At 43.8% G+C, this 13,034-nt stretch overlaps 1 protein-coding gene across 1 annotated transcript; it reads left to right on the forward strand.

Annotated features, from left to right (window-relative positions):
• ENOSF1 (enolase superfamily member 1) lies at positions 1-12,376 on the forward strand. The gene is given in 14 exon segments (XM_086472477.1): positions 1-69; positions 451-495; positions 497-532; positions 3,038-3,064; positions 4,044-4,116; positions 4,834-4,916; positions 5,347-5,358; positions 5,939-5,957; positions 6,380-6,466; positions 7,947-8,098; positions 8,721-8,758; positions 11,779-11,917; positions 12,051-12,187; positions 12,256-12,376. Coding segments are annotated over 14 exon segments (1,038 nt in total).
• Positions 12,377-13,034: the final 658 nt, after the last annotated feature.

Below are 13,034 nucleotides of genomic sequence, written 5' to 3' on the forward strand. Positions count from 1 at the left end.
ATGGGAGAAATTGCCAACAACTTTGGAAGCTTCTACAAAGACCTCGCCAGCAACAGGCAGCTCTGCTGGGTAAGGCACATTGGGGGTGCTGCTGTGAAAAGGATAGGAACAAACATAGAAGTTGTGCACCTTCACAAAATGTTTCCATTTTTATTCTCGGAAATTGGGAACCTATCTGGTGCTAAGGCAAGTGTGCAAGTGACCGCTCAGAGAGTCCCAGGTGGGTATTTGATGCAAGTTGCATTTCAGCATCTACTTCTTTTGTAATTTTTAACCAATACAAATTCCTTCTTTTTTTCCAGTATCAATGACTTTTCCCTTTGCTGCGTTGTCAGCAGTGCTATCTTTTTATCTCTGGCGAACAAAGTAACGTTTAACAGAAACAAAAACACCAGTGATATCAAACCACTGTGGATGACACTGGTGGATGTACATTTGTTTGCTCAACAGATTGGACCAGAGAAGGGTGATGTGCACTTGTCCATAGCTGCTGTCTCAGCTGAATGCTCTGTGGGCCAAGCGAGAGGGAAAGGTAATGCTCATGGGATCTCAGTATTAGAATTATTAATTCAGAGAGATTCCCTGCTTCTGGTCGCCCCCATTGGCACATCTGGACTTGATTTTGCAGTAATTTATACATATTTTTAGCTTTAAAATATAAAATGAAGTACAGGCATCGCCAAGTTTTTGGAGGTTCTGCACATGCTTATTTTTTGCAGGATGGAAAATTGTAGAACTGCACCGTGCTTAGTGGTGGAGTTGGTCAGAACATTTCAGAGTAATTTTGTTGGAGCTCTGGCATTTCTGAAAGAAAAGATTTTCCTAGCTCTGCTTATCAGATGTTTCTCTGTATGCCCTTCTCTTGATTTCGTCTTTCTTACTTGGAGATTTTAATCTGAGATTTTAATCTTTTATTCACTTCCCTACTGAATATGCTGTTGATCTGGGAGCCAAATCTCATGTACTTAGCATGTTACTGGATATTAAAAATAACCTACTTAGGCAGTGATGTGAGCAGCCATAAAGGCGTCCTGGTTAGAAGGGGAAATGGCTGAACAAAAGATACTGTCTGCTCAAAAATACTGACAGAGAAAGAGCTGCCAGCCTGGAACGGCGAGCCTGGGGACTAACCCTGTGAACCATAAAAAACCATCCTTGAAAAGTGCAGCTGGCCTCTCTGAAGTGCAGCCGGGGTACCTAGAAACCAGAGACATTCACAGATTGGTATCCACCAATAAGCAACAAAAAACAAGGGACTGTAACGGCAATTTATCGTCTGAGAAAGTGGAAAACAGTCTGAAAAAACCCAAATTGCTCTGAAGGAACAGAAAACAGCATCGTCTATTAGCTGTTACGGGTGAAAAATAGAAATTAACAGCATCTGTTGACTGCTCAATGTCCTACTCGCTCTCATGTCTCTGTGATACAAAAATGACTTAATTTTTATCCAAAATGGAGTATCTCTCTTTCTGAGAAGTTCCCGGCCGAATCCCACATGAACTTTCTGTGAGCTCTTGGGCTCTCTCCAGGGACGCCTGGCTGAAAGCAGAGTCTGTGATGCGGATCAGTTTGGAAGTGGGACTCTGCCTGCTGTCTTAGCGGCTCAGTCTGGCCTCCCCTCTTTTTGGGGGTGCTTGGTCCCCCTCTGGGATCCATTTGCTCCCTCCTTTGGGGATGGTTTGGCTCCTTCTGAAATCTGTCTTATTTCATTTCATATGTATATTATATATATTCATATAAGTAATCTATCACAAATATATCTGCTGTTACATTGTTGATGAGTTTGCTTCATTAATGGTAAACTGTAGTAATCGGTAATAGTATATAGCTACTTGGCTGCTGCTGTTACTGGTTGTGCTACAATACTGATTGATGCTGTTACTGATTGATAACATACTACTGATTGATACTATATTATTGATTGCTGATAGTGATTTATAATAGCTTGATCTATATTCATTAATATCAATTTTATTAATCACAGGTATGTTTGCTAGTGGTGATTTTTGTGGTAGTATTCCTGCTTGTGGTGATTTTTGTGGTATTTGTGGTAGTCTGTAATAAAGCAGAGAAATTTAGAGGATAAAATGTCCGTGTCCTTGCATATTACAGAATGCCACAAACCCGCGGTTGTGATCTGTCCACACCTGTAGACCAGGTAACCCTTTAATTTGTGACAGCCAGAAATTGGCCTTTTGCTCTGTGAGCTTAAAACCCTTGGTATGGTGGGGTTCTAGTCCAGAACTAACACTTCAGACCCCCGCAGGAGGACAGATAATACCTGGTACAACATTGCTGTGGCCATATGCTGACAGGCACGGTTGGACACCCTTGCTGTTTGCAGACCTTCTGATTTAGGGGGCCAGAAACAGCAAAAAGCTGTAGCTAGCACTGACTGGAGTGACCGCTGTGCACGGTCGTGTACGGTGTGGCTTGGGACACGCCACCGCACTACCCTGACTGTAGAGCTTGCACGGGAGAGGGGGCTGGAGCCCCACCGGCTCAGGGCTGCCAGCATCCACTCTTTTCTTCCCTTCTGCTCTGTGGGGCTGAGCTTTCCCGTACCGTTGCTTGTGAAAGCAACCAGCAGCCTTCAGCTTGCCAAAGCCCAAGGGCATAATACACCCCAAAAAAGAGGCTCATCAAAAAATTCACAAAGAGACATCTTATATGTTGAAAGGGTAGTTTGGATGATGATGATTTCCAGCAAGGGAGGGGGCCAGAGGGAAGGTTGCCATTTTAGATAGCTGGTATTAGGCACTTTTTTTTTTTCTTTTTTAATAATCACCCCACCAATATTGCTTCCATGGTGAAACCAGGTCAAGAAGGATGCTCGGTCCTTGATTTTCAGGGGAAAGCGTCAAATGTTCTTGCTTGGGGTTAAGCACCGCATCGCTTTGGTGTCAGTAATATTGTGTGCCAAATGTAAACCTGCCTGCACTGCGTACCGCTTCCTCATGAAGAAAAAAGCATCTGCATGTTTTCTCTTTTATGGCAACCACGTGGTTCCACTTATTTCATTTGTTTTGGTTTTCAGTGTATGTGGAAGTTACTAGTCAAGATGGTAAGGAAATCTTGTTGTATTTCCAGTCTAAAGGCAACTGGGCCCTACTGGTTTTAACTGTGCTAGAAGAGTACGTGTCCGAACGAAAATGCTCTTACAGCTCATTTCAGACAGAAGCTGTTTCCCCAGCGGTGGGTGTTACTTTCTGCTCAGAGATGTCCTTCCCTCCCAACGTACCCTCTTCGTGTGTCTCCCCTCACGCAGAGATGCAAACTCGCCCCTCTTCTGGGGAAGCTGTACAGCTTGTCTGGTCCGGCTCTAGCGTCACAGCTGGCAGTGGGAACCAGCGTCTGCCGCTGATGGGAAGCTGTGTGCTGAAGGACTGTGCTTGAATCTGCACGTCTTTGTTGATGATTTGGCCAAGGAGCCTGGATAACTGGGGGTTTGTTTTAATTTGTTTAATTTCTGGGGGCTTTTTCCCCAAAATAACTCCTTACTGAAAACTAAAAACGCAATGATTGAACTGTGTATTGTCTGCTAGCAAATGCTTGGGCCTCGTGTGTTGATCTGTTTGCTGAAGTGATCAGGCATTTGGGGGGAATTCTGTTCAGTATTAAGATCTGAAAGAGCCTGTTCTAAAATAACCTGGTTTTTCCTTTCCTGAGAGCAGGAGGTGTGACAACAGGGGTGCTTCTCTATCTTAATTTGACAGCTGAGAAGTGTGACTTGGCTTTCATGTTTAGTTTTTTTACTCCTGCTTGGACAGAGTTTAAAAGGAAACTGAAAAGGGCTTATTATCTACTACTCGCAGCCATGAAATTAGGCTCACACACGCTTGGCAATGCAACACAGGCTGACGAGCTGGTGGGGGGGGGAGGTTCAGAATATCTGCTGTCTCAACTCCCTGCTTCCTTCAGAGAAATAGGAAAAATATTGACAGCCATTCCTCAAGTGTCTAGCATTACTTATAATCTTTTTTTCATCATACTCTTTCATTATGCTATGGGTTTTTTTATTTTATATGTCGTCCTTGATTCAGGATGCCAAACAATTACTATGCTGCATGGATTTCAGGTATATTACTGATGGGCTAACAGATGAAGAAGCTTATGGTAAGTTATCTTTCCTTCAAAGGTGGACTTTGGTACCCTCTGTCTTCCTAATCCTTGAGTTGTCTCACCAGTTTTGGTGGCAGCAGCTCACTCAGGAATATACCACCAGCCTGTGAGACTAAGACAGGTTGGAGGGACGACCATAATGATGAAATCTGGAAAGCGAGGAGAGTCGTTGTTCAGTGTGATTTGATATTTATGCTTTTTCCTCTCCAAAAATACTCCAAAATGGCCTGCTTGGGGAAAAAAGGAAAGGGATGAGCTTAAGTAGATCTGTACCTGATGAAAACCATTACCCTGCATCTCTTGAAGAGTGGGAAGGGCACTGTGTGAGATGAAGCCTGTTGTTGGCTAGCATCTTCTCACATGTTCCAGGAGTGCAAAGTCAGACATTCGCTTTGTGCTACAATGGTGACCTTTTGCCATATAACTCTTTGTGTTGGGTCAGCAAGGAGACTGTGCTGGTCTCTGGTTCTTCCAAGGATTTGTCTGGTTTGCAGTTCTCTTGCAATGAAATAGCTAGGGAGAAGAGGGAAGGGCTCATGCAGCACAATTGATCTATTTGGTTAAAATGATGGCTGTCAAGGAAAAAAAGAAGTTAAATCACCTCTAATCCTTCAGTTTCCCCAAAGAACACCCTTCGATGCACTATTTAACAAAATAATCCTCTGTTGACTAAAACACAGCCTGACGTGAAACCATCCTCATCCGCTTCAGAACAGCAAATGCAGAAGCATGGATATATGGCTTGCACAAGATCCTGTGCCTGGCTGGGCTACTCAGACCAGCAGTTAAAACAGGTTTGAATGTTCAGTCTCACAATAGTAAGATATAAAATGGAATGTGAAGTGGGGAAATGCTAACAGATGACGATCTTGCTCCTAAACGCTTAGAACTTTTGCTGGGCTGAGTAAAAATGTAATATTGCAGATCCATTTGGGGAGGTAAAAGGAGGCCCAATGTCATTTAAGTAATTTTCCCGGTAAGGCACAGTGTTACAGTCCTGTCTATGATCAAGGATACACCGAAGGAATATGAGTATTGAGAACAAGGTATTAAGGTAGAAATGGAAGTCTCTTTACGTTGGTATAAAGTTTGCACGTGTGCAGCTCTGTTGGTTTAAGCAAGGAGCTTATGGACATAGGGATACTCAGGAGAGTGATACGAATTAACAAAAAGTGTGATCATTAGGAGTGTTAATGAAAACACGTAACATCTGTGCTTGGATAGCTATGTTCAGAAGCACAGTGCCCTTAACCTGCAGTAACTTCATAGCTGAGAAATGGGGCTGTCTCCAGAGATGACACGAACCTCAAAAGTTTGATAATTGCACGCTTCTTCTAGAAGTTTTGGTTGTCTTGGCTTTGAGGCCTACTCTGAAACTGTGCGCAGCAAAGGGCCCTTAGCTTCGTTCATAAAGCACCATCCTCATTGCTAGAGGGAGATGCATGTGCTTGGCTTTCTGTGAAATATTGTGAAAGCTCTGGACAGTTTATTGGAGTCAGATTTAGCTAATGCAGCTGTGATTAATCTTCTGCGAAATATACGCCTAGAAATAGTGTTGCCCAGTCGTGGGATGTTTGTATCTGGATTAGAAAAATTTCTCACATTACAGTCAGTTGGGCTGAGGAGTTTGGTTCAGCTGGATGCTATTCATATATCTGATCTCATTTTCTGACGGTTTTCTGCTACCTCCTAGGAAGAAATAAAAAGCTTATTCTTATTCTGAAAATGTGTAAATTAATACTATTCTAGATGCAGTGTGGTAGAGTTATTTGGAGATGTATAATTGATGTAACTTCGCTCGCAGTCACGCACATAGGCCTTGAGAGAAGGCTGGACAACATGCAGTAAACGCTTGTATGAAGCGTTATTCTTCTGTGGTTTATGCTTTAAACGGATGGACTAGACCTGGTCTAACTCTTCCAGGTCTATGATACGGGCAGTGATGACTGCTTCTGTTTCTATCAGACGCTTCCCCCTTCTACTGCTGCATAATGCCGCATTGCAGGGAACCAGTAATGGTGTGGGAAAGCTGAAGGCTTCACAAATGAAGATAAACGTGTTTCCATTGATTTATGAAAAAAACATTACCATTTTATTTTCAGAGTAGGATGAAGCTTACTCACAAGGGAAGAGAAGTAATATGAAAGTTCTTTCTGTAAGACAGTGATGCTGAAATTGTAAATTCTAGTTTATGGATTCCATTTTACTGCTGCATTCGTCGTTCAGAAGTGATCTATATCTTGTTCCAAATATGCATCTAGGTTCAAAGTAAAGGTGGGTGCAGATCTGCAGGATGATATTTGCAAATGCAGATTTATATGAGAAATTATTAGTCCAGACAAAATAACACTGTATATCACTTTTTGCTACTATACTATGTTATTTTCTATTTAAAACCATTAGATGAAGTATCTCTCATTACATAAATTTCTTGACAAATATTTTTTTCTTCGTTCTTCAGATCCTGAATAATGATGGCAACAAATGTTGGTATATACGTCCTGGTGTGGCTGGGTTAGGATCCCAGCCCAGCCGTGCCAGGCAGCCGTTAGCAGCCTGAGTCAGCCAGGGCAGCTGCCCCGAGTGAGACACAGATGCAGCCCATCCCAGCGTGTCATGGGCGTTATAAAGGGGGAAGTTTTCCTGATTTTCTTCTGGTTTCTCCCTGCTGCTGAGGACTGGATATTCATTTGGCTGGGTAAACTCTGTCTATCTCTGTTGGCATGGATGGTGTTCCATTAAATCTGTTTTGCTTCCACCCATGGGTCTGCTCTTCTTTTTCCCCAGTTCCCCTCCCTGGCTGATGAGGAGTTGCTGGGTGATAGAGTGACTGTTATAGTTTAGCCCTGGGTACAGGCTAAACGTAGACAGTATATCAACAAAGAGCAGTATTGGTCATGACCAAAGTAGATGTATTACTAAGAGTTTTATTCTGTATTTCTGTGCCAAAACTTCCATGCAAGCCTGTGGGAGAACCCCACTTCCAGGATTGCCCAGTAGAAGATTTAAAATAGCTTCCAGAGGAAAGCCTGTTGATATTTTTTCATTGATGATGGGCCAAAAATAAACTGGAAAATAAGTTTTTCAAAATAAAATGTTTGAATTAAAAGGAATAATTAGATGGAAGGCATACATTTTGATTTGGAAATGTTACTTTGACTGCGATGGGCTGGATTCTTTGCCTCATGTGTTCCCTGACATGCCACAGCTGCCAGCCTGCTCTGGGTGCTGCAGTGCAGCACAGAGCTTTCATGGGATGCTGTGCAGAATGACACGCTGAACCAGGGACTCTGTGAATACAGGATGGCAAGGACCTGAAGAACCTGCAGAGGAACTGTGGTGTCATTTTCAGATGTTTCACTTTTTGCAGGGAGAAAAATTCTCCCCTGTGTGGGAGAGAAGTGCTGCTCGAGAAACTCATCTTATTTAAACTACTGCATTTTTTTGTCAAGAAGCTTTTCTGCTGAAAATTTCAGGCAGCCGTGTCCATGTTTTAGGGTGCTTTACTCAAGTATATGCTGCCAAGATACACTCATTCCCACAGAAGACTCGGCTCTGTTTCCTACAGCTCCTGATCTGCTCGGTTCAAATCTAGTCTGGTATCGATGAATACATAGCTGTAGCCATTATATGCTATAGCCACTGCAGCTCAGCCCAAGTGTGGCCAAAACCACAACATGGACAGAATGGCAATTCCAGCTTCTGATTTCCTTTCTATTTCCTGAATTTCTACCACTTCCTATCAGTTTTGCAGCTTTTTATGAGAGTTTGATAGATATGAGTCAATAGAATCCTTCAGTGTATTTGATTCTTATTTTCCTTACCCCAGATGCTGGATGCAAACCAACAATGGGAAATAACGGAAGCGATAGAGTGGGTCACTAAACCAGCTGAGTTTAAACCCTCGTGGACTAAGGAGCCAACTTTTCCAGATGAGGATATGCATGACTGGATGGGACGTGCAACCATTTCAAAGGTTGGAGAGTTAATATTTTTTATTTCAATAATAATACAGTGACTTCAATCAGTACCATAATGTTGATACTGCTCCTTCACACAGTCAGAGTTCAGGTTAAACTAGTTATTCAGAGTACCATTAAATGTATTTGCTGCAGGACTTTGACACATGTTCTGCACCTGTATTCCCTAAAGTTTAAAGAAGTAGTTTGTTTCTAAAATAAAATACATAAGGACTGTAATGCCTGCATGAGGAAGGCAGCCAACGTTTAGTATGAAAAACGAACGACCTTTTTTTTTAAAATGTGTGGTTTTTGCAGTGAAATTGGAAGTTTGGTTCAGAATTTGCGCTCCCAACACACCATACTTAACTGCACTGTTATAACCCCAGATGTGCACTATGTGCATTTCCTTACTGCTCCACACACCCTGCTATGTAATTCTTTGCAGTGCTTGTAGAGCAGAGAAAGCAGGAAAAAAAATAATCAATAAAGTTTTATAAGATGTGTTATGTTTTCTATAAAATGAGTAGAAAACAGTGTGCTGAATCAACTATTATTCCATCCTTTATGCTGCTGAGTAACTCTGTTTGGAATCAAAAAACCAGAAGCAAGTCTTGAATGTTTGCTACTTCCTTGCAGGCCTTAGCACTGCTAGGAATTGGTGTGGCAACCAGAGAGCACGTGAGTATGTGTACAAGCGCTTTGGGCTTTTTCCTAGTTACTACTTGTTTAATGCAACTACCGCATAACCTTTGGAGCTGGTGCCAAAACTCCTTTGCATTTCTCACTGAAGTTAAATATTACAGCTGAAAATTACTTGGTGTCTGTTATTTCAGCTATTCCCTACCAAGGCTGCCTTCCTTCACTTTATCTCCCTGGCTCATTTTTCCACACACAATTTCTGTGAACAACCTGGAAATAACATTTTTTAAATTATTATTGCAAGAGTAACTACTGAAATTTCATATTCTCATATGGAGGAATATGAAAGAATGCATCTGTGATCATGATTGCCTGTATAAAAGGTAGAGAAGAAAGGTACAAGGAGTAAGTCCATGCTGCTCCATGGAGCGCACTGCAGCTCCATGAGACAACTTGGATAACATCTGTGCAGAACAATGTAGGCTGGACAATGTGGTCTGCAGAGAGCTGCAGGGCTGCTGAAGCTGACATCCCCTGGAGCCCAAGGACAATTACCACAGCTCCCATTTGGCTCCGGGTTTGATGCTTAAGCGAGTGTTTTGCTCAGCACAGCAGTGCATGTGCAGACATGCCCTTGCAGTGCCTACGTGAAGGAGTGGTTTTCACAGTGAAGAGGTTCCTGGCTCCTCTTCTTGCATCAGCTCTCTTTGTGCTGCAGTAACTCGACTGTAAAGATCAAAATCCCAGAAAATCATGCTGTTGGCAAGCTGTAGTTCATCTTTTCGGTGGCACCAAGGGCACTGTCAGGGGTGAGGGGAGGGCCGGGGAGGTCTGGGGCCAGCAGCCAAGGTCAACCGAGAGTCCAGGTTGCCAGACAAGGTCATGGCAAGGAGGCAGCTCTGAGAGCAGGACCAGGCCCAGTGACAGGGAGCAGGGTCAGACACAGCCCAGTGACTGCCAGCTGACCCACGGTGATGAAGTTGGACCCAGGTCAGGCTGGGCCATCAGCCTGGGGCGCTGTGTCCGGGCTGGTGAGGTCCATGGCTTGGCACGGCTGCAACGCGGTGGCAGACGACCACACCTGGGGGTAGCTCAGGCAGGGACTGAGGGCCATGGCCTGAGCTGAAATGGGGCCCATGGGCGGGCATGATAGGGGGAGACCTCCCACGGGGCTGGACGGGGCCAGCAAGGCTGCTCCTGCCCCAGTGTCCTGATGGCAGCTTCCCCCCAGAGGGATGTGTCCTCCCATCTGATCTGGGAGATCTGGGCTCAGATGGGACTTGCTGAACAGTGATTTAATTACTGTGGAGTGTAGGGGGCAGTTCAGGGGACACAGAGCTGGGATAAGAAAATGGGAAAAGGACATGGCGGGGGGGGGATTGGAGCCAGGCGGGGGGCTCCAGCAGACCCTGAGTAGCCCCAGAGGCTTGGCAGGCTTATGGAGGTAGGGGAGGGCAAAGAGGGGATTCTCATAGTCCCTGAAGAGCCTCAAACCTTTCCTTTCCCTGAAGAACACTTGTTGCTAGCATTAGTAGTAAGTCACTGCCATCAGCTATATTTAAATACTTTTCACATGAAATATTTTTAACGAGTCCAAAGACCAGAACTAATTCCTTGATATAGGGATATAAATAGCGAGGTATCAATAGACAGACAGGCTGGTACCTTTTAGAGTACCAGTCTCCAACCTAAAGTGAATTGCTTTTTATTGCACCCATCTTTTTGCCAAGTCTTGACACCAAATCTGCAGAGCCAAACAATGTGAATTAACAAATTCTCAGTTCTCTGCAGCAACTGGAGATAACAGTGACTGCATTAGCATAGTGTCTCTGCTGCCAGTTTCTCATGCCAAGCCCTGCTATCAACATATTTCATTGTGCTTCTCACTCACGGCTGTTGTCTACCAGTAGATAGGACACTTAATTTGGGGAGGGGTGTGATTTATAATAAACATCTATTAGGGTGGGTTTGAATTACCCATTAGTATAGCCTTGCTTTACAAAGTTAAGGCCGGTTCTGAAATACCGGCTTTACTTGATGGTTTGTATAACCTTTTTCTTCTTTTCACCATAACATCTGAGAACGACATAAGCAGTTGATGTGTTTTTCTACAGAATTCCCCTCTGAATAAGGAGAGTACTATTAGCCGTACTACAAACAGGGGAAATTAATGTGAGGCCTGAACTGACTGAACAACAGCCAAGCTTCAGACGGGAAATCTGTAGCACAGCTAGAAATTGAATCCTGACTCTGATCCAAGCCCACCTTGTCTATAAGGCCATCTCTCATCTGACTCGACTCATCTCCAGAAGAAGGAATGATTTCCTACAGCAGAATCACTGCTGTATTCACTTCAGCTGTCTCAAAATGGGAATAGCTGCTCATTCACATAGGCAAGCACATGCCAAAGCTGTGCAGTCCTGAGGATGCTGAAGTGAGGCTAGTCCAGTCTCCAGGGTACCCAAAATCTCTGCCTGGGGATGCGGTTGGGTGATCAGAGCAGAGTAGGCTGAGTCCTAAAGCCGCCTAAATCCTATAAAGATTTCGAGGCAGGCTGTGAGGCAGTTTTCTGGCAGAGCTGCCTGATCAGTTTGTGCAAGCATTACATAATCATTTCACTACAAACTTGGCCGCCTTTGCATAGGTTAAGCCCTTGTCCTTGTCCTGGAATGGAAGAGCCATTTTTGCTTCACTTTCACTTACACGGTTCAGCATCCAGTTAAGGGGCAGTAATTTCCAAACTCATTCCAATATGACTATGCCCTTTGGCACACAGTGATTTTTTTTTTTTCCAGCGTACCGCAGTTTGTTGTGCCAGGTGTAGTGCTCTTAACGTTACGTGTACAAGCTGATTGTTGTTAATATTGGCAACATCCCCGAACTTCATTTCCTCCAGATTCTCATGTGATCGCTCATTTAAACAGAGTAATTAATTTGGATTTATCGAGACACACAGGAGGGACACTGTACAAATGTTTTTATGTGAGTTGCCAGCAGCTCTTGTAATATGTTCATTTGGGAGACTTCCGGTCTTAACTTTTTATTTTTCTCCCTTACGCTGCCACAACAGAGTCATCTTTAAACAGCTTCTACCAGCGAAGGCCTTGAGTTATCTCCAAATTGACAGCTGCAGGCTGGGAAGTGTGAATGAAAACTTGTCTGCGCTGCTGATGGCCAAAAATTTCCAGAGTAAGGCTCTGCAGAATGCAGCAGCGATACAAAAATGGTTCTCTCCCCGCTAGTCTGATTAGTTTCTTCAGCACGTGATCTCTGAGCATAAGCTTGCGTGCACTGCTGTCATTTTCTTTGTTTCATGTCATGCTGTAGGGCTGCGCCAAAGGGCTTTTGATGTCTTGGTACCAGGCACCATCTTTCTCTAGTACGGACTTGGGGGGTCTCTGTGAATTAGTTCAGCACTTGACAATATTTGATTATATCCCAGTATCTGAAGGCCTTGAAAGCAGGTTAGTTATACAAAATACTCCAGTAGCAATCGACTATGGTGATCGTTCTCTTTTTTTTCTTAAAAAAGATGTTGCTCCATGGTGGTCAGAGCACGCATTTGTCTTGTTACCCTACAAGCCCACCTACCTGTGGGCTACGAAGGGAAGTTACAAGTGCGGATTAAACTTCAAGCAGGTGAAAGCCAATAGTTTGTGGGTTTGATAAAGGTACTTGAAACTTGGGCTGTATTACATACTCAGAAACTTCACAGATGCCAGTCACTGTGGTGGCAAACTCACCAAACCAGACCAATTAACAGACTTGATTTTGATGGGTGATCAGCTAAATGTTTGTCTCAAAATTCAGAAATAGTTCCTACTTTTCTGACTCCTCATCTATCATGACCAGATAAATAATATTCTTTCTGGTATTGCAGTAAGGCAAATTTCGCAACATACTAGAACACGTCAGTAATAACGTAGGCTATGAAAGCTTGTCTTAGGAGGTAGAACCTAGAGAGAGTCAGTATTGGAACAAAGTGGTAAGAAGTTTCTTTGGTATCTGCAAGTTGATTGAATCGCCCATGGAAAGTGGGGGAAAGGATAAAAGGATGTACTCAGAGGAGGAATTGCAGGAGAAAATTCTTCAAGGCCAAATTGTGAGGCAGAATGCGTGCAGCAGCCAGCAGGGCAAATGGCAAGGCCTCGGAAATGCTATGGAAATGCAGAGCTGGTTAAGGACCTGACTTCTAATGTCTCCTGTGCCGCTCTTCAAGTCATCAGCGGGGGAGAGCAAGGGACAGGGAGCTGGTGGGACAGCTTAGTCATCAGGGAGTGAGCCCAAGAACGCCCCCATCTCTCAGCAGGC

Source organism: Leptosomus discolor, chromosome 13, assembly GCF_034619465.1.
Source record: "Leptosomus discolor isolate bLepDis1 chromosome 13, bLepDis1.hap2, whole genome shotgun sequence".
In the NCBI taxonomy this organism is placed as follows: Eukaryota; Metazoa; Chordata; class Aves; order Leptosomiformes; family Leptosomidae; genus Leptosomus; species Leptosomus discolor.